This window comes from Mandrillus leucophaeus, unplaced genomic scaffold, assembly GCF_000951045.1.
Source record: "Mandrillus leucophaeus isolate KB7577 unplaced genomic scaffold, Mleu.le_1.0 Scaffold621, whole genome shotgun sequence".
In the NCBI taxonomy this organism is placed as follows: domain Eukaryota; kingdom Metazoa; phylum Chordata; class Mammalia; order Primates; family Cercopithecidae; genus Mandrillus; species Mandrillus leucophaeus.
The window spans coordinates 1,569,342-1,590,947 of NW_012106709.1; the positions used below are offsets into that span (position 1 = coordinate 1,569,342).

The 21,606-nt window shown below is 40.3% G+C and overlaps 1 protein-coding gene across 2 annotated transcripts in view; it reads left to right on the forward strand.

Annotated features, from left to right (window-relative positions):
* The window catches only part of MTFR1 (mitochondrial fission regulator 1), an 86,169-nt gene that overhangs the window by 22,645 nt on the left and 41,918 nt on the right, over nt 1-21,606 (forward strand). For both annotated transcript variants that reach the window (XM_012000206.1, XM_012000205.1), the window contains exons 2-3: nt 1,538-1,683; nt 13,207-13,305. In XM_012000206.1, coding sequence (XP_011855596.1) covers nt 1,618-1,683; nt 13,207-13,305 — 165 coding nt within the window. In that variant the 5' untranslated portion in view covers nt 1,538-1,617. The remainder of the gene's footprint in view (nt 1-1,537; nt 1,684-13,206; nt 13,306-21,606) is intronic.

Consider the following 21,606-nt stretch of genomic DNA (forward strand, 5'->3'; position numbering starts at 1 on the left):
TTTGTACTTTTAATAGAGATGGGATTTTACTATGTTGGCCAGGCTGGTCTCAAACTCCTGACCTCAAGTGATCCGCCCGCCTCAGCCTCCCAAAATGCTGGGATTACAGGCATGAGCCACCGCACCCAGCCTTTAAGGAAGATTTTCTTTTTTTTCTTTCTCTTTTTTCTTTTTTTTTTTTTTTTTTAAGATGGAGTCTTGCTGTGTTGCCCAGGTTGGAGTGCAGTGGTGCCATTTGCAACCTCTGCCTCCTGGGTTCAAGGGATTCTCCTGACCCAGCCTCCCAAGTAACTGGGATTACAGGTTCCTGCCACCACGCCCAGCTAATTTTTGTGTTTTTAATAGAGTTGGGGTTTCATCATGTTGGCCAGGATGGTCTCAAACTCCTGACCACAGGCAACCCGCCTCCCTTGGCGTCCCAAAGTGCTGGGATTGCAGATGTGAACCACCACACCCGGCCTTAAGCAAGATTTTTACAATGAGAGAGCAGTGTATTGATTCGTATTCTGATGCAAACTCCCTTATCTTGTTAGAGACCAACACTTCCAGTAAAGTTGTCTATACCATACAAGTTAACATTGTAATTCTGTCAGATATACACTATATTGATGGGGAGTAGGGCAGATAATGAATGGCAGGGGTTATGGTGCTAGTGAATATTAAAAGATTTATTCATTGGTTTTGGTCTTTCAGCATCTGAATTTCTGTTTTGTATTTCTCGAATTCCTTCCTTTATGATTTTTGGTGGGAAGCTTAACCTGCTTGTTACTATAGCCAGGTGCTTGCTTTGTCAGCCTTCCTTTTACTATGACATGTGAGCTGTGGACTTGGTCTAGCAAATACACCAGTACAGACAGCATCTTTGGAGCTGGGGACATGGAAAAGGAGGAACTGCATGGACCCTGTCTGTGGTGGTAGTAACAAATGCAGTGGTGTTTTCCCAGGGCCAAGTCTGCTACAGTTTTGAACGTCCTTGGTTGTGTAGCCTATGAATTGGGTTCTCTGAAGATTGTTATCCCCCAGATATCTTTTCATAAATGTATTTTTTACTTGAATTAGCCAAACTAGGTTTTTGTTGCTTCCAGCTAAGAACACTGACTGAAAAAAAAATACTAACAAAAGAAAACAAAACACCTTATACTGTTACAGTTACTTTAAGCAAGCTGATCACAAGCAAATCTTTTTTTCTCTTAAATTCCACATGAAGGTTTGTTTTTTTTTTTTTTTTTTTTTTGAGATGGAGTCTTGCTCTGTCACCCAGGCTGGAGTACAATGGCACGATCTTGGCTCACGGCAACCTCCATCTCCTGGGTTCAAGCGATTCTCCTGCTTCAGCCTCCCGAGTAGCTGGGATTACAGGCATGCGCCGCCACGCCCGGCTAATTTTGTATTTTTAGTAGAGATGGGGTTTCTCCATGTTGGTCAGGCTGCACATGAAGTTTTAAAAATGTTTTAGGCTTGCTCTGTGAGACATGTAGACAGTACAAATTCTAAATAATAATGATTTCATTTTAGTATTTGCATTTTAAATTTTCAGTGTGTTTTATGGACCATGTGCTGCTATGTATGCCTGAAGAAGTACTTGAAATGCAAATTTGGGGAGACTTTGCCATATAAATGCTTGGCTGGATTAAGCGCCTAATTAGGATGGTTTTTCATCAAGTTGGAGTAAGCATGCAATCGGTGAGTGCTCAAAATTCATTTTTTAAATCCCGACATTTAGATATTTTAAGAATTTTTTCTGAGAAAATGAAATAAATCTATATATGACCAACATCTTGAATTCAATATGTTTATGTACTGTTTAATTTGCTTTCTATTTAAATCATAGAAGTGAATCTTTTCCCAGTATCCAAAGTAAGGAAGTAACTTTCTGGGTTACATTGAAAACTTACCAGTATTCATGTGACCATTAAGAGCAATATATTTGTTATTAGTGAGGAGAAGGCTTAAATAAGCAGAAAAGTCATTGCATAAAATATGCTTGGCTAACACTTGACAGCGCTCTTAAATGTTGTAGAATTATTAACATTGAATATTAACATGCTGTTATAATGTGTTTAACAACACGGTTGTTTAAAAGTAAGTCATGTCTCTTAAAAATAACAACTATTGATAAGAAGGAAAAAGTTACTATAATGATTATTCTATGCTAGAGATGTTAGTTTTCATCTTGACATTTTTTTATAAGTATTTTCTACTAATATATAAAGTTTGTTTAGACCTATAAATTATTAGAGCAAGTATTGTGCCAAGCACATTTTGTAGAATATTTTGCTTTACATTTTCAGATTCGTTTTTTTCATGGCTATGACATAGAGTTAAATTTTATTTATTGAAGATATAGGCAGGTTACATAATTTGAATATGGGTATACTTTTTTTTTTTTTGACAAGGAGTCTTGCTGTATTGCCCAGGCTGGGGTACAGTGGAACAATCTCAGCTCACTGCAACCTCTGCCTCCCAGATTCAAACGATTCTCCTGCCTCAGCTCCCTGAGTAGCTGGGATTATAGGCTCACACCACCACGGCCAGCAAATTTTTATGTTTTTAGTAGAGATGGGGTTATACCATTTTGGCTAGGCTGGTCTTGAATTCTTGACTGCCCACCCTGGCCTCCCAGAGTGCTGGGATTATAGATGTGAACCACTGTGCCTGGCAGAATATGGGTATACTTTTTAGTGCACTTTTACTTTTTTGTTTTTGTGCCCGAACTTTGAATCTCCCCAACTTCCAAGATTACATCTATTTTCTTCAGAGATTAAACAGTAGAAACCAAATAAAATTATCTTTGTTTGTAGCTGCATAATTTTGAGATTATTAGCTTGAGGATAAGCAATAGGAAAATGACTTGTAAATTTATTGGTATTTTCATCTATTTCAGATATACGTTCCTATGTTTTAAATTTCACTTAGTGGCCAGGTTCAGTGCTTCTTTGGGAGACGGAGGCAGGAGGATGGCTGGAGCCTAGGAATTCGAGACCATCCTGGGCAATATCGTGAGACCCTGTCTCTACAAAAAATTTTAAAAATTTAGCTGGGCATGGTGGCACATACCTCTAGTCCCAGCTATTTGGGAGGCTGAGGTGGGAGGATTGCTTGAGCCTGAGAGGCAGAGGTTGCAGTGAGCTGAGATTGTGCCACTGTACTCCAGCCTGAGCAATAGAGCAAGACCCTATCTTTAAAAAAAGCAAACAAAAAAACTTCACTTAGCTCAGTTTTATCATCGTGTGGATTGACATTTTAGTAATGACAGCAAAAGTTTCTTTTTCTCTTGCTTGCACAAGGAAGGGAAGTTTTTGTTATTTATGATTTCCGAAAACCAAAGCTTTATAATTTCTATTTACTGTAATTTTAGTAAGAAGTATAGTTTAATGTTAAGATTGTGGGTCCTGGATTTAAACACACTTGAATCTGAAATTTGTCTCTGTCAGTTATTGCCTTCCTCTGCAAAGTAGCTACTGCTGAGTTACCTGTGGATTAAATGACAGTGTATGTAAAGCATCTAGCACAGTGGCTTGTACAGTGTAGGTACATTCAATAATAGTTTCTTACATTTTTGCTGTTACCAGCCTCCCACCCCAAGACAGGTCAATATGAGTAGTGCTAATTGAGGCCAAAGGATAGAATTCTGTTCAGGCACAGATAGCACGCTTTATTTAGCTTATTCCCTTTAAGCTGGAAAATGGGTGCCTTTCATCAAAGAATGGACCAGCTAAAGGAGGATTAACGTGCTCAAAATACTGTAATTACAACTGAGAGTCCTTCCTACTAATAGCAGATTAGCAAGATCTATTTTTAACTTATTGAAGCTAGCATATAATCATCAACTTTAATCAGCTGAAAATTCATATAAAAACAAATTTTCTTCTAATGTAAAGCAATGTGATCTTTTGGGGTTAACTAATTTCCAATATTTTTTAGCTTGTTGCCTAAGAATAAAAATACAAAGGAATCTTTCAAGATTTTATATTTGGGCACCAGAAAATAAAAGAAGCTTTCTTAGCTCTACCTTTCAGTGATTAACATGTGTTTTCCCATTGATCTGATATGTACAGGCATATCTTGGAGATACTCTGAGTTTCATTTCAGATCACCACAATAAAGTGATAGTGAAATACAATGAATCACTTTTTTTTTCTTTCAAACAGTCTCACTCTGTTGCCCAGGCTGGAGAACAGTGGCGCAGTCTTGGCTCATTGCAACCTTCGCCTTCTGGGTTCAAGTGATTCTCCTGCCTCAGCCTCCCGAGTAGCTGAGATTACAGGTGTGCGCCATCACACCAGGCTAATTTTTAAATATTTTTAGTAGAGACAGAGTTTCACTATGTTGGCACCTGATGCTTCTTCATCTTGCACTTTTATGTTATGGAGATGACTTTTTTCCTTATGCCTCATTAACCAACTTCTGCTAGCTTCAACTTTTCTTTTGAAGCTTCCTTGCTTCTCTCAGCCATCACAGAATTGAAGAGAATTAGAACCTTGCTCTGGATTAGGCTTTGGCTTAAGGGAATAGTGACTGGTTTGATGTTTATTTTCTCTATATCAGAAATAAGGCCTTCTTACTTTCTTATCATTCATGTGTTCACTGCAGCAGCACTTTAAATTTCCTTTAATAACTTTTCCTTTGCATTCACAGCTTGGCCAACTATTTGGTCCAGAGACCTAGTTTTCAGCCTGTCTGTACTTTCAACTTGCCTTCTTCACTAGGCTTAATACTTTCTAACTTTTGATTTAAAGTGAGAGACATGCAATGCTTCTTTTTACTTGAACACTTGGAGATCATTGTAAGGTTAAACTGGCCTAATTCCAGTGTTATTTTGTCTCAGAATAGGGAGGTCTGAGATTGCGGAATAGCTGGTGGGTGGAACAGTCAAAACACACATAACATTTATCGATTAAGTTTGCCATCTTACGTGTGCTCAGTTCATGGCACCCCAAAACAATTAAAGTAGTAACAAATAACATCAAAGATCACTGATCATAGATCACCATAATAGATATAGTAAGAATGCATAAGTCAGGGCCTGGCATATAAGGGGGCTGGGGGTCAAGGGAAGGGGGAGCATTAGGACAATGCATGCGTTGTCCTGATGCATGTGGGGCTTAAAACCTGGATGACAGGTTGATGGGTGCAGCAAACCACCATGGCACATGTATACCTATTTAACAAACCTGAACGTTCTGCACATGTATCCCAGAACTTAAAGTATTAAAAAAAAAAAAAAAAAAAAGGCCGGGCACCGTGGCTCACGCCTGTAATCCCAACACTTTGAGAGGCCGAGGCAGGCGGATCACAAGGTCAGGGGTTTGAGACCAGCCTGGCCAATATAGTGAAACCCTGTCTCTACTAAAAATACAAAAATTAGCCAGGCATGGTGGTGGGTGCCTGTTGTCTCAGCTACTCAGGAGGCTGAGGCAGGAGAATTGCTTGAACCCAGGAGGCGGAGGTTGCAGTGAGCTGAGGTGGTGCCACTGTACTCCAGCCTAGGCAACAGAGCAAGACTCCTGTCTCAAAAAAAAAATAAAATAAAATAGTAATGCATACGTTTGAAATATTGTGTGAATCTGCAAAACATGACACAGACATGAAGTAAGCACATACTGTTGGAGAAATGGCGCCAGTAGACTTGGCTTGACACAAGGTTGCCACAAACCTTAAATTTGTTAAAAGAACAATATCTCTGAATTGCAGGAAAGTGAAATGCATGCCCAGCTAATTTTGTATCTTTGGTAAGGTTGGGGTTTCACCATGTTGGCCAGGCTGGTCTCGAATGCCTGGCCTCAGGTGTTCCGTGCACCTTGGCCTCCCAAAGTTCTGGGATTACAGGCGTGAGCCACTGCGTCAGTCCTTCTAAATGAATTTGATACTGTGCTTGAAAGCATTCCAAGAATGAAAACTGCCTTCATCCTTTATTTTATCTCTTTTTTTTTTAGAAAAAAAGGCTAGCATAGTGGTTCACGCCTGTAATCCCAGCACTTTGGGAGGCTATGGTGGGAGGATCACTGGAGTCCAGGAGTTTGAGGCCAGCCTGGGCAATACAGTGAGATGCCATCTCTACAAAAATTACAAAAATTATCCGGGCATGATGGTGTGTGCCTGTAGTCCCAGCTACTTGGTAGGCTGAGGTGGGAGGATCACTTGACCCTGGGAGGCGGAGGTTGCAGTCAACTGAGATCATGCCACTGCACTCCAGCGTAGGCTACAAGTGAGACCCTACTTCCAAAAAATAAAAAATAAAAAGAAGAAATTACAAGCTTTTAGATCAGATTTTGTTTGGTTTCATTTTTCCCGTTAGAACAGCCAGTGGTGATTACCTCATTGTCTTTGACTCTGCACACTAATATTACTGTAATAGCCATCCCTGCTTGGCTTACTGTGTCAGTGCTTACTGTGGCCAGTGCTTTTACATAAATTGCCTATATTCAATAGAACAGTGCACATTACAGATGAGAAACCTGACGTTCAAAGTGTTTAACTGCCTTGACCAAAGTTACCTAAGTAGTAGAACTATAATATGAACCCAATTCTGATTCCAAAATCCTTTCTCTTTTCAGTGTACTTTGCTACCCTTAGAAGGGAAAGATGACTGTTAATGTTTATTTAAAACATTATATATGGCCTGGTACAGTGACTCACACCTGTAATTCCAGCACTTTGGGAGGCTGAGGCGGGCGGATCACCTAAGGTTAGGAGTTTGAGACCAGCCTGGCCAACATAGTGAAACCCTGTCTTTACTAAAATTGCAAAAATTAATTGGGCATGGTAGCGCATGCCCATAGTCCCAGCTACTTGTGAGGCTGAGGCAGAAGAATCCGGCTTGAACTTGGGAGGCAGAGATGACGCCACTGCACTCCAGCCTGGGCGACAGAGCAAGACTCCTTCTCAAAAACAAAACAAAACAAAAACCATTATAAATACCTTAACTTATTTAATGCTCATAGGCTCATGAAGTAGATAATATCTCCATTTTATAGGTGAGAAAACAGAAGCATAGAGGGGTGAATAATTTGGCCAGCTTTATACAGGCAGTAAATTGGTAGAGGCTAATTTTAAAGCCAGGCCTCTATGCTACAATGGCCTGTTTCTCTTTACAATCTTTTATTTTCCCTCAACATTTGTTTGAATTTAAAACCACATACTCACATATCTCCAAACTTTTTATGTACCTAAGCAAAAATGTTTTTAAATTGCAGGAAGTAAGAACAGTGTGACACAAGCTAATGTGATTCTGATTAATTTCAGTATTTTATATTCGAGGAAAAGTTACTATAGCAGGTATTTATAATAATTTGTATTATTGTACTCTGGTTTTCTTTTGGTGCTTTGGAGGAGGAATGTGAGTAAGGAAGAAGAGAACTGAGGGAAGTGTTAATCTTTGGTTAAGGATTTAAAAATTGTTACAGAATTTCATCTTCCCATTTTCACTCATTCCCCCTTCCCAACACACACTTTTGATTTTCCCTTAGCTCCCTAAGAATTAAGAATTTACATTTTGTTGGGTCCTGACTTTTTAAAGATCTGATTAACAGTATAGGTCCATGTGTAATTTTAGGGATACATGAACCTCTGCATTAATGCATTAATGTCACATAGTTTGTCTTGAAAAACATATTTTCTTTTTTTTGTTTGTTCTTTGAGATGAAATCTTGCTCTGCTCCAGGCTGGAGTGCAGTGGCGTGTTCTTGGCTCCCTGTAGCCTCCGTCTCCTGGGTTCAAGTGATTCTCCTGCCTCAGCCTCCTGAGTAGCTAGGATTACAGGTGCCCGCCATCACCCCTGGCTAATTTTTGTATTTTTGGTAAAGACAGGGTTTCACCATGTTGGCCAGGCTGGTCTCGAACTCCTGACCTCAAGTAATCCACCCTCTTCGGCCTCCCAAAGTGCTGGGATTACAGGCGTGAGCCACCACACCCAGCCAGAATTTTCTTAAAGTTAAATTTATAGTTTTTCCTGCTAAAAGTTGCCCTCAAATAATAATGTACGTTAAACTAGTCTATAATAAATGAATTACCACATACAGCTTGAGTGCAGTCATCATGGATGAGACAGATGACAGCTTCAGATTCCAGCCTCACACGTCAACACTTTCTACAATAGCATTTCACAATGTTAAAAAAGAACAAACTACTTTCCTGTTGTCATCCTCCTCCTTGCTGTCATCACTTTCAAGCACTGTTGCTAAATGTTATGGACTGTCATTACTAGACACAGACATGCATGTGCGCACACACACACAGATTCACTGTTATTTAAAAGCAGTTTTCATAGATAAAGCATGGTTTTTCTGTTTAGCTATTTCTTTTCTTTTTTTTTTCTTTTTGAGATGGAGTCTCGCTCTTCACCCAGGCTGGAGTGCAGTGGCACAATCTTGCTCACTGCAACCTCTGCCTCCGCCTCCTGGTTCAAGCAATTCTCCTGCCTCAAGCCTCCTGAGTAGCTGAGACTACAGGCGTGTGCCACCACGCCCGGCTTATTTTTGTATTTTAGTAGAGATGGGGTTTCGCCACTTTGGTCAGGCTGATCTCGAACTCCTGACCTCAGATGAGTGCTGGGATTACAGGCATGAGCCACTGCTCCTGGCCCTGTTTAGCTGTTTTTTTTTTTTTTTTTTTTTTTTTGAGATGGAGTGTTTCTCTGTCCCAGGCTGGAGTGCAGTGGCACAATCTCGGCTCACTGCAACCTCCGCCTCCTGGGTTTAAGCTATTCTCCTCCCTTAGCCTTCTGAGTAGCTGGGATTACAGGCGTGCACCACCACACTCGGCTAATTTTGTATTTTCAGTAGAGATGGGGTTTCACCATGTTACCCAGGCTGGTCTTGAACTTCTGAGCTCATAATCCGCCCGCCTCGGCCTCCCAAAGTACTGGGATTACAGGCGTGAGCCACCGTGCCTGGCCAGCTATTTCTTAATGGCATTGGATTGTCTTATTTTCTAAATGAAATTGGATTATTTTGCCAGGCATGGTGGCTCACGCCTGTAATCCCAGCACTTTAGGAGGCTAAGGTGGGTCAAGAGATTGAGACCATCCTCGCCGACATGGTGAAACCCTGTCTCTACTAAAAATTCAAAAATTAGCCGGGTGGGGTGGTGTGCACCTGTAGTCCCAACTACTGGGGAGGCTGAGGCAGAAGAATTGCTTGAACCCGGGAAGCAGAGGTTGCAGTGAGCTGAGATCATGCCACAGCACTCCTGCCTGGCGACAGACCAAGATTCCGTCTCAAAAAAAAAAAAAAAATTGGATTATCTTATGATTTTATGACCATTTTCTTCTCCCTGCCTTCTCTCTTACATCTAAAGAAATATTAAGGACAGTTTCTCTTTAGAGAAGTCTTTCCTTCTCTAAACTAGCATACTGACAAGACATAGTTCAGCCACAAGTTACGGTAGGAGATGCACTTGGGTCATACAGCCTCCCAATGCACAGATGGTGACTTTTCAGTACCATCTGTTCACTGTTTCTGCACAGCCATTTACAATTTCTCCCCCTCTATGAGGGCTGAATAGAAAAAAATAGAAAAGTAGTCAGACCTAGTTTTAGAGTTCCTGGAAATTAGCTATTCTTTCCCCTCACTTTTTCCTACCATCCAATAAAGGTTATGGCTCTTCATTCTAAATATTTCAGTCATTAGTTTACACAGACCCTTATTTGATATTTATTGGTGCTAAGTACTATGTAATTCACAAGTAACAGAAGAACACATTATGCTAGTCTACTGTGTATGCTTGAAAAAATAATCAAATAAAGCAATCTGTTCTTTCCCTTCCTTTAACTTTGTACAAGATACCTAAATAATCTATTCCTTATAATTAAAAGCTGAATCGGCTGGGCGTGGTGGCTCATGCCTGTAATCCCAGCACTTTGGGAGGCCAAGGCGATTGGATCACCTGAGGTCAGGAGTTCGAGACCAGCCTGGCCAAAGTGGCGAAACCCCGTCTCTACTAAAAATACAAAAATTAGCTGGGCATAGTGGCGCCTGCCTGTAATTCTAGCTAGACAGAATTGCTCTAACCCAAGGAGGTGGAAGTTTCAGTGAGCCAAGATCACGCCACTGCACTCCAGCCTGGGTGACAGAGTGAGACTTTGTCTAAAAAAAAAAAAAAGCTGAATCATTGGCCACTTCTCTTGTTGAAGGCACCTGGTATTTTTTTGATATTAAACAGATGGAAGCATAATAGTTGACTTTTCGCCCGCAACATGTATAGTGAAGAATGCTAAAAGCTGGCAGAAACATTAGTTCCTGACCTTGGCAAATCCTTTCTAAATTTTTCTTTGTGAGCTTTTTGTCCTCTTCATCTCCAGGCAAGACCTTTGCTTGCTGGAGGGGAGAAAGATTCACTGTAGACTGTCTAATTGTCACAACATGATGCACAGATAGCATTCCACTTGTACTACCTCATAGGAGAGTTTTGACTTGTGACTAAATAGAAGACTCAAGAAGAGAAATGACTGAATGGTGTACTTACTTTTGCCCTATGGATTTATTTGTAAAAGATCAGGATCTATTAAAATGTATAAGGTAGGGCCGTATGCGGTGGCACATGCCTGTAATCCCAGCACTTTGGGAGGCTGAGGCAGGTGGATCATCTGAGGTCAAGAGTTTGGGACCAGCCTGGCCAACATGGTGAAACCCTGTCTCTACTAAAAATACAAAAAAATTAGCCGGGCACGGTGGCATGCACCTCTAATCCCAGCTACTGTAATCTCAGCTACTCGGGAGGCTGAGGCAGGAGAATCACTTGAACCTGGGGGGCACGGAGGTTGCATTGAGCCGAGATTGCTCCACTTCACTCCAGCCTGGGCGAAAGAGCGAAACTCTGTCTCAAAAATAAATAATAATGATAAGGTAAAGAGTTTGCTTAAATACTGTCTTAGAATTATTTGCCCATGTTTGTTCTTTTTTTGGTGGATAGTCTGATGTTGACATTGTAGAACTGCGAGGCTTCCCATGTTTCTCTAGTCAGAATGTTTTCCTTTCCCTTAGTCCTCACATGTTATTAAGACTACTTGTGTCATAATCCTGTACGATTATTGATGTGAATGATGTTTTCTTCTAAGCTTCAGAGTAGCTTTGCTTCTTAATATTCTTTGTATACTATTCATATTTTAATATTGTTATCTTCCTTTCTACTTACCAGTTTTCTAATCTTTGCCATCCTTTTTATTTACATTTCCAAAGCAAGAGCTATCATTTTTGTTGGTTATTGGAGTCAGTATAGGTTATAAGTACTTTTTGGAACTCTTCTAGGTAAGACTCAGTGAAACCTTGGAAAATATCTGATAAAAATTATATGAAAGCTATGGCAGGTGCCGGGGGTATTATATATCCTTCTATGATTTCCACTTTGTTGGTTTTTTTCTCAGGGGGAGGGGGCAGCGGGGGGACATGGTCTCACTCTGTTGCTTAGGCTGGAGTGTAGTGGTGCAATCCTAACTCACTGCAGCCTGGAGCTCCTGGGCTCGAGGGACCTTCCTACTTTAGACTCTCCTTTAGCTAGGACGACAGCATGCATCACCATGCTAATTTTCCAATTTTTTGTAGAGATGGGGGTCTCACAGAAAGACTCCAGGCTGGTCTCAAACTTCTGGCCTCAAATGATCCTCCTGCCTCAGCCTCCCAAAGCACTGACATTACAGATGTGAGCTACTGTGCCCAGCCCTGAACCCCACACTGACTCATACTGTTATCCTTGAGTTAGACTTGATTGCTAAAATTTAAGAAATGAAGTAGTTTCTGTGCTCGTTTTATAAGCTGTATATGCTTTTATCTAAGGGTCTAGTTTCAGTTAGGTTTTGGAGCCTCTACAGTTTACAGTGACCAGTTGTTTGGTTATGCTGTTTATATTGGGGTAATTTCATTCTTTAAAGTAGAATGATCACGGATTGATCTTAGAAAAGGGGTAGTATCCATTTCTCCAGAATTCATACTCAGCTGATTTGGTTTTGTTTAGTCTTTAGCATATAATTATTTTTTGAGTTTCTTGTTTTATTTTATTTTTGAGACAAGATCTCACTTTGTCACCCAGGCTGGGGTGCAGTGGTGCGATCTTGGCTCACTGCAACCTCTGCCTCCTGGGTTCAAGCAGTTCTCGTGCCTCAGCCTCCCAAGTAGCTGGGATTACAGGTGTGCACCACCATGCCTGGCTCGTTTTTGTATTTTTAGCAGAGACAGGGTTTTGCCATGTTGGCCAGCCTGGTCTTGAACTCCTGGCCTCAGGTGATCCACCCGTTTCGGTGTCCCCAAGTGCTGGGATTACAGGTGGGAGCCACTGCACCCAGCCCTATATAATTGAATGTTAAAATTTGATGAATTAAGTATAATAGTCATATAATTCTTACTCTTTTCTTTTACAATTGCTTTTAATAGCATACTACCTTTCTTCACCTCTTCTATCCAGGCTTTCAAGTGTAGCACTCAAAACAGATGGATAGTTTTTCTCTTTAAAGAGAGATCATATATTTGGGGAGAAGTTTCAAGGTACAATTTATAATGATTTAACTAACATTCAACATGTGTGCTTTTTTTTTTTTTTTTGCCTTGAAGGGTCCGTTTTGTCTTTAAGCATAGCATAATGTCCTGTTTTATTATGATTTCATCTGAGAAATTCTGCTCAGATGAAATTTCTTACCTTTCCTCTGTGGAGTAGGCCTCCCAAGAGCAATATGCCTGGATTTCAGCCTTTGCTCAACCTTGGCCAAGCATTCTTGTGCAGCAAACAACATGAAGCACCCTGCATGGTACACATTCAGATTCCGAACTTTGTACTAATTTGGGATTGTTTTGAAAAGTCTATTAGAGCAAAAGTAACATATATTTAAGAAAAATTATGTATATCAAAATTCTAAAACTAAAAATATAGCAGAAGAGATAAAGTAGTGTTTCTGTTGCAGGATAGTATGAAAACCTGATGAAAATAGAATTTTTACTGTAAGTATAGTATTTAAAAATTACTGGCTAGTTTATATTTTTATATAATACCTTACATTAAACTTTACTGAATTAATAATATCTAGATAGATAGATAGATAGATAGATAGATATTCTTTATTTTTGGATTGAGAAACAGTAGCGTATTTGCCATAACATTTAGAGCATTCTGATCCTGTAATTAATGTGTTAGTATGTCATACAAATAATTGTCTAATGCCTTTTCTTAACAGTTCTGTACATGTTGTAATTAAGCTTTCGTTTTTTCCTACTTCCTCAGGTACTTTGGTCTAGGAAGCCATATGGTTCGTCTCGAAGTATTGTAAGGAAAATTGGTACTAATTTGTCTCTGATTCAGTGTCCAAGAGTTCAGTTTCAGGTACTATATTTTATGTATTTTAAGTATTTTATTAATATGTACATTAGAAATATAAATAGGCAAGATGGTTTTAAAAGTATTTTGTTTTTGAGACTTTTTACCAATTGATGCCACTATCAGTACAATAAAAGAGGATTAAAAACCACCATTAAGCCTTTCTAATTTTAGTTTCTCTGTGAAGTGATTGAGATCTTTAAGACATTTATCCTTCTTAAGGATGCATATGTGAAGATATAGGAGCATATAATAAGCTAAGCAGTTGTTAATTCCTAGGTGACTTCAAACATAGGCTTTATATTATTTCAGGTGCTTTATGTACCACCATTATTTTTCTTCTGTAATTATACCTTCCTCTTTGGATAGCCACTCAGTTCCCCTGATTTATTTTTAGATCTCTGTGTATACCATATAAGTTGCTTTCCCTGTCATTGGTTTCACGCTCAGCATTAATTATGGGATCCATTGCCTCAGCAATGACAGTGTCAAGACAAAAAGGTAATTCTGGTTCTCTCAGTGAGGTGATAGTCAAACCATGAGTTAGAACTTTTGAAAGTCTTAGTCTTAGAACTTTTGAAGGTCTTAGTACAGTATTCTCTTTTAGCACCAAATCTGGAGCAACTCTGTTCTTTGCTTGGAGATATTGCTATTTTCCTTGATTTGTACTTTTGTTCCTTTCTTTTTTTTTTTTTTTGACATGGAATCTCGCCTGTTGCCAGGCTGGAGTGCAGTGGCAAGATCTCAGCTCACTGCAGTCTCTGCCTCCTAGGTTCAAGCACTTCTCCTGCCTTAGCCTTCCGAGTAGCTGGGACTACAGGTGCACACCACCACACCCAGCTGATTTTTGTGTTTTTAGTAGAGACGGGGTTTCACCACGTTGGCCAGGATGGTCTTTATCTCTTGACCTTGTGATCTCCCCATCTTGGCCTTCCAAAGTGCTGGGATTACAGGCGTGAACCACCGTGCCTGGCCTTGTTTCTTATTGTTATTATAGTATTCAACATTTATCACATAACTTTGTTCTTTTTTTTTTTTAGTAATTCTTTACAACCGTAATGTAACAACATTTCAGTTCAACATTGAATAATATAAAATTCAATAGATATCTCTGCCACTTTTAAATAATAGATTAACATGTGGAGATGTGGAGGATGTATTTAACTCATTCAGAAGTTCAGAAGTGCCCACATGTACCCGTTTGATAACATGTCATGTTCTTAAATCACTCCTCCTGATAAATGGAGGTGAAATTTGTTTCTTTTTCTTTTCTTTTTTTTTTTTTTGAGAGAGAGTCTTGCCCTGTTGCCCAGGCTGGAGTGCAGTGGCGTGATCTTGGTTCACTGCAACCTCTGCCTCCCAGGTTCAAGTGATTCTCCTGCCTCAGTCTCCTGGAAAATCGATTTCTAAATAAGTGGTAGAAATGAGCATTTATTCAGGTTGACCTGTATGGTAGAAATTAGCATTTATTCAGGTTGACTGACAAGATTGTTCATTGCTGTGTTTTATAATCCTGCTCACAGATTGACTGGCTAAACCTTTGTGCATCAATCTAGAAATGGATAGACTGGAACTGGGCGCATGGCTCACTCCTGTAATCCCAGCACTTTGGGAGGCTGAGGCAGTTAGGAGTTCAAGACCAGCCTGACCAACATGGTGAAACCCCGTCTTTACTACAAGTACAAAAATTAGCCAGGTGTTGTGGCACACACTTGAAATCCCAGCTACTCAGGAGGCTGAGGCAGGAGAATCACTTGAACCCGGGAGGCGGAGGTTGCAGTGAGCCGAGATCATGCCAGTCTACTCCAGCCTGGGTGACAGCCTGTCTCAAAAAGAAAATAGAAAGAAATTGACAGATTGGAACTTTCCAAGAAATAATTTTTTATTTCAGTCTAGGCTTTAAAAAAAAAAAAAAAAAACTCATGAAGTCAAACATGCAGAGCCTTATTTATTTATTTATTTATTTAATTGAGAGGGAGTCTCGCTTTTGTCCTCCAGGCTGGAGTACAGTGATGTGATCTTGGCTCACTGCAACCTCTGCCTCCTGGGTTCAAGCCATTCTCCTGCCTTAGCCTCCTGAGTAGCTGCGATTACAGGTGCCTGCCACCACGCCCAGCTAATTTTTGTACTTTTAGGGGAGATGGCGTTCACCATGTTGGCCAGGCTGGTCTCAAACTCCTGACCTCAGGTGATCTGCCCATCTCTGCCTCCCTAAGTGCTGAGATTACAGGTGTGAGCCACCACGCCTGGCTGCCTTTTTCCTTTTTAATAATCAAAATGAAGAAATCTGTGGTAGTAAGTCTCTCAAGTACTTTCCAAGAATTCAGTTCATTTAGACATGAACTGCTGCTTATTTGCCAGTTTCCTTCAAATAGCTATTATGTTAACTAAGGTTTATAAACTTTTTTCTGATTGTTCAATTCCATCAGTTTCTTTCTAGTTAACTATCTTACCTCCCTCCTAGTTCCAGGAGAACTTACTTCAGCGTTTGCGTTCGTATAGCTAGAGACATGGAGATATCTAACGTTTTCTGATTGCAACTCCCAAGTCTGCCTTGACAGTCAATGGGCTGAAGTACTAGAGTCACGTACATGTACTTGGGAGAATTCTCTTTCTGGATGTTATCAGTCTATTAAAAGGATGTGAGCAGAAAAAGAGGATTCTATTTAACTCATTTGAACTGCATTTGAAAAGAAAGGGATTAACATAAGGAGAAGAGTAAGGTAAAAGAAACATTGATGACCTACTTGAGAATGTAGTAGAGACGGAAGCCATTTGTTTATAGTGAGATTTTTATTTCCAGGTATACTGAATCTTTTTTTTTTTTTTTTGAGACAGAGTTTCACTCTTGTTGCCCAGGCTGGAAGGCAATGGCGTGATCTCGGCTCACTGCAACCTCCGCCTCCCGGGTTCAAGCAGTTCTCCTGCCTCACCCTCCCAAATAGCCGGGATTACAGGCATGCGCCACCATGCCCAGCTAATTTTGTGTTTTTAGTAGAGATGGGGTTTCTCCATGTTAGCCAGGCTGGTCTCGAACTCCCGACCACAGGTGATCGTCTGTCTCGGCCTCCCAAAATGCTGGGATTACAGGCGTGAGCCACCGTGCCTGGCCCATACTGAGTCTTTTTAAATTCAACATCAGTGTTAAAGTATTCTATCTGGTGGCTGGGCACAGTGGCTCACACTTACAATCCCAGCACTTTGGGAGGCCGAGGTGGGTGGATCACCTGAGGTCGGGAGTTTGAGACCAGCCTGGCCAACGTGGAGAAACCCTGTATCTACTGAAAATACAAAATTAGCTGGGCGTGGTGGCGCATTCCTGTAATCCCAGCTACTCAGGAGGCTGGGGCAGGAGAATCACTTGAACCTGGGAGGCGGAAGTTGCTGTGAGCTGAGATCGCACCAGTGTGCTCCAGCCTGGGCAGTAAGAGTGAAACTCTGTCTCAAAAAAAGAAAAATAAAAAGTATTTTGTCTGCTACTTAGTTAAATGTTTTACATATGCTATCATCCTTCTGTATCTCCATTGCTTCTTTATCAGAAATATAAAAGATGTAGTCTTCAAAATGTATAGAGGATGCAGTTTTGAGTAATAATATTGAAAATACATTTTCCCCCCTATTTTTATAGCTCAATTTAGGGACTAATTGACGTGGAATATATCCAGGCTATCTGGGAGTCCAGTGTGGGTAAATATTATTATTGAAAGTCTGAGACTGGGAGTCTACTGTGGGGCACAGGGCAAGTGGACATCATTATACTGAGACCATATCCAAGTTGAAGTGGATTAAACTGAGAACAGGACAGTCATGGGGTCAATTCAGAAAGTGAAGTTGAGTAGTCAAAACCAGTCTTCCCATTGTCTTCGGTGATTTCACTGTCTTTTGGAGAACCCATCTGAAATGCAGCCTCCTTTTTCTTTGCTTCCTCTACTTCTGTTGACTTTCACTTTCATTCCTTTCCTAGTATTTGCATCACTGGCAACAGCTCAACCCTGTCAGCCTTGAAACCGTTTCACCTTTGAAATTTTAGACCTCAGTATATTCCTTCTAGATCACAGCATCTCCTCCCTGTGCTAGCTAACCCATGTATCTTTGGTCAAGAAAGACTCTTATGTAAATGATAGGCAGTACAGGCACATTCCTTTGTGTTTTGAGCATTAGATGAGATTATCCATGTGAAGTCCTGGGCATAATGACTCATACATAGTGAGTGCAGAGTAAAAGTACTACTGCTAGTAGTGGTTTTGTTATTATCGTTATTGCCCTTTTATAGTTACAGAGCAAATTATCTTACTTGGTTTTCTAATTTAACTCCTTTGGGAGGTGGGCAAGGGATAAAAGACAGCATATATGGTGCAGGATATACTGCTTGCGTGATGGGTGCACCTGGATCTCACAAATCACCACTGAAGAACTTACATAACCAAATGCCACCTGTACCCCAATAACTTATAGAAAAGTAAAATAATAATAAATAATTTAACTCCTTTGTTTTACAGATTGGATTTCTGTATATTTTATAGGGTCACAAATCAGAACACATACCAGCACATTTAGTCACACCTTCATCCAATTAATGGGCACAGTGACTATTGTGCTGGCAATAAAATGAGGTGACATATGTAAAAAGCCCTATAAAAGACACCCAATACATGTTTCTTTGCTGTGTTATTGAAGAACAGCCTATAACCTCATAGGTTTTATTACTTCTCCTGTACTTCAGTTAGCTCTAGGAATTAATTGGCTAATTTATACTCAAAACAGATCTCTAGACCCTTCACATTTACTTTGGTTGAAGAAAGCTAACTTCCCCTGGCCCTTTTCTACCTTTCACATGTGTGCATTTCAGCACACCTACACACTTGTGGCCATAAGCGTTTTGTGTTTTTGGATATCATTTTCCTTGTGGAGGTAGGAACTAGATTAAGACACACTAGGAGAACAGACCCTTCTTTGTCTCCTAGTTCTACTCTAGATTCATGACATCTAAAGAAAATTCAGTTCATGGAGGGGCTTGCAAAAGCAGTAAACTCTGGGGGATAAGGAGGAGTGGGATGCAGAGGTTTTAATTTGCAGTGTTTTTTTTTTTTTTGAGACAGAGTCTTGCTCTGTCACCCAGGCTGGAGTGCAGTGGCTTGATCTCAGCTCACTGCAACCTCTGCCTCCTGAGTTCAAGCGATTCTCTGTCTCACTCTCCCGAGTAGCTGGGATTACAGGCGTGCACCACCACACCTGGCTAATTTATTTATTTTGTATTTATTTTTTTGAGATGGAGTTTCGATCTTGTTGCCCAGACTGGAGTGTAATGACGTAGTCTCAGCTCACAGCAACCCCCACCTCCCGGGTTCAAGCCATTCTCCTGCCGTAGCCTCCCAAGTAGCTGGGATTACAGGCATGCGCCACCACACCCAACTAATTTTGTATGTTTAGTAGAGATTCACCAGATTCTCCAGGCTGGTCTCGAACTCCTGACCTCAGGTGATCCACCTGCCTTGGCATCCCAAGGTGCTGGGATTACAGGCATGAGCCACCATGCCCATCCTGTAGTGGTTCTTAACACTGGACACATATAAATCGTCAGGAGAGTTAAAAAAACAAAACAAAACAAAACAAAACAAAACCCATGCTCAGGCCTCATCCTCCAATGTGGCTCTATATGCTTCCCTACCTCTGTACTAAAATTCTTAGGGAGCTTTTAAAGAAATCCAGGTCCTGTTTAGTAGCTTACTAAATCTGAATTTCATGTATTTGTTTTTTAAAACCTCTTCAGGATCCTATGCAGCTAAAGTTGAGGACCTTAGACATAGTTTTGTTTTAGTGTTTTGCTACAGAAAGTTTGTGTTTACCAACACATTTAAACAGTGACATATTATCTTTTGGCAATTGTAAGTATTCACTAAAGCACTTTTGGGGTACATTTTAACGTATTTTAAGTTGTATGAATTAAAGAGACACATGGAATGTAAGTGTAGTATATTGGGGTATTACTACATTTAAAAAAAAAACCTTAAGGCAAAATACCCCCAAATATGTGATTCTGAGTACTACCAAGTGAAGTACTTCAGAATAACCTGGGTTGGGGACTTGGCTGTGTGGTTATAGTAGTTTGAATACCAATACTATTGGGTAATTTCACCTTTTTCTCTCTGGTAAACCTCACCCAAGCTATTTTCTTGGACTGCAAGCAGTGGTTTTTGGAATTGGTGGTAAAGGACTGTTGAGTAACCAAAAGAGTAATGAATGAGATTCCTACTAAAGCTCACACACGGTGATTAAATCTGGTAGTAAAATGGCCATTTGTTATGGCACATCTTTATATAGCAAGTAAACTTGAAATTCATACTTTATGCTAGGTGTTGGTATTGAATGGTGAATGAAACAGACATGTATGTCTGCCCTTATTGGTTATGTGATTCAGTGGGAGAGATATTTAAAAAGTCAATATGCTAATAAAGATATAATTATCATTTGTAATAAATGTCATATAGTATGAAGTAGTATAGCATGGGGGAGAATATCAGGAGTTCTCAGGGAAGGCCTCTCTAAAGGAATGACAATTAAGGATTACAAAGAGCCTGCTCTACAGGGTTGAGGAGACAAGTAGAGGTTGAGGGAGTCATTGTGTGCAGAGAGAATAGCATGTGCAGAGATCCAAAGGCCAGATATAAATTGTTTGAGGAACCAAGAGAAGGTTCCAGTCAGTCAGGAGCTATTAAAGTGGGAGACTTAGTAGTATGGTATAGTGATCTTTGAACATCTGAGCTGTCTGAAGATGCATACCTGGATTAATATGTAAAATAACTGTTAAATTTAACCACGTGTTTCAATAACTACTAGATAATTTGGAATATGCTAGCATGTGATGTCATACTGTATATGATGTTCATTTTTTGTTATTTTTAGCTATAATTTTATAGTCAGTCAGCCCTTAAAGATTACTGAATTCAGCTACCAATAGTATGTTTCATAAATCTGGCATTGTGGGGCCCAGCGCAGTGGCTCACACCTATAATCCCAGCACTTTGAGAGGCCGAGGTGGGCGGATCACCTGAGGTTAGGAGTTCAAGACCAGCCTGGCCAATGTGGTGAAACCCCATCTCTACTAAAAATAGAAAAATTAGCCAGGCATGATAGCTAGTGCCTGTAATCCCAGCTACTCAGGAAGCTGAGGCAGGAGAATCACTTTAACCTGGGAGGCAGAGGTTGCAGTGAGCCGAGATCACGCTACTGCACTCCAGCCTGGGCGAAAGAATGAGACTCCATCTCAAAAAAAAAAAAAAAGGCATTGTGAAATAGTAGTTTTGAGACTAACTGAATATGGCTAGGCACGGTGGCTCATACCTATAATCTCAGCACTTTGGGAGCCCAAGGTGGGCTGATCACCTGAGGTCAGAATTTGAGACCAACTTGGCTAACGTGGTGAAACCCTGTCTCTACTAAAAATATAAAAATTAGCCAGGCGTGGTGGCAAGTTCCTGTCATCCCAGCTACTTAGGAGGCTGAGGTAGGGAGAATTGCTTGAACCCAGGAACTGGAGGTTGTAGTGAGCCAAGATCACACCACTGCACTCCAGCCTGGGCAACAGAGCAAGACTCCGTCTCAAAAAAAAAAAAAAAAAGTAACCAACAAATGTTTGTGGCCATTTTATTCATCTCAGGCAGTTGATCTCTTAAAGACTTGTATTTCCACAAGGATACTGCTGCTTACCCTTAAAGATTATTTTCAGAAATACACACATTTTCCTCCCTCTGGTGGCTTTGTTCTCTTGCCTTCTACTATTCTAAGTGTGTTATATATGGAAACTTTTAATAAATGTTCACTTAAAATAGTGACCATGCAAGAGATACATTTACAACATGGTAACTATAGTTAACAGCAAGGTATTGTTTATTGAAAATCACCGAGAGAGTAGATTTTAAGTGTTTTCACCAGAAAAAATAAGTACGTGAGGTAATCCAATTCAATTGAACCACTGCACATATTTCAAACATAATAAATATATACAACTTTGTCATTTTAAAGAATACATTTTTAAAAAGTAATCACATTCAGAAATAGTAGTGACTGAGTCTGGGCTAGAATATTGAATTTAGTGTTCCGTCTTTCAGACTAGTGTTCTTTTCACAGGCATATCACCTGGCAAGTTGATGGTGTCACTGTATGTCACTATACTGTATTAAAATACAGAAATTCTGCTAGGCGCGGTGGCTCACGCCTCTAATCCCAGCACTTTGGGAGGCCGAGGCAGGCGGATCACGAGGTCAGGAGATCGAGACCATCCTGGCTAACATGGTGAAACCCCGTCTC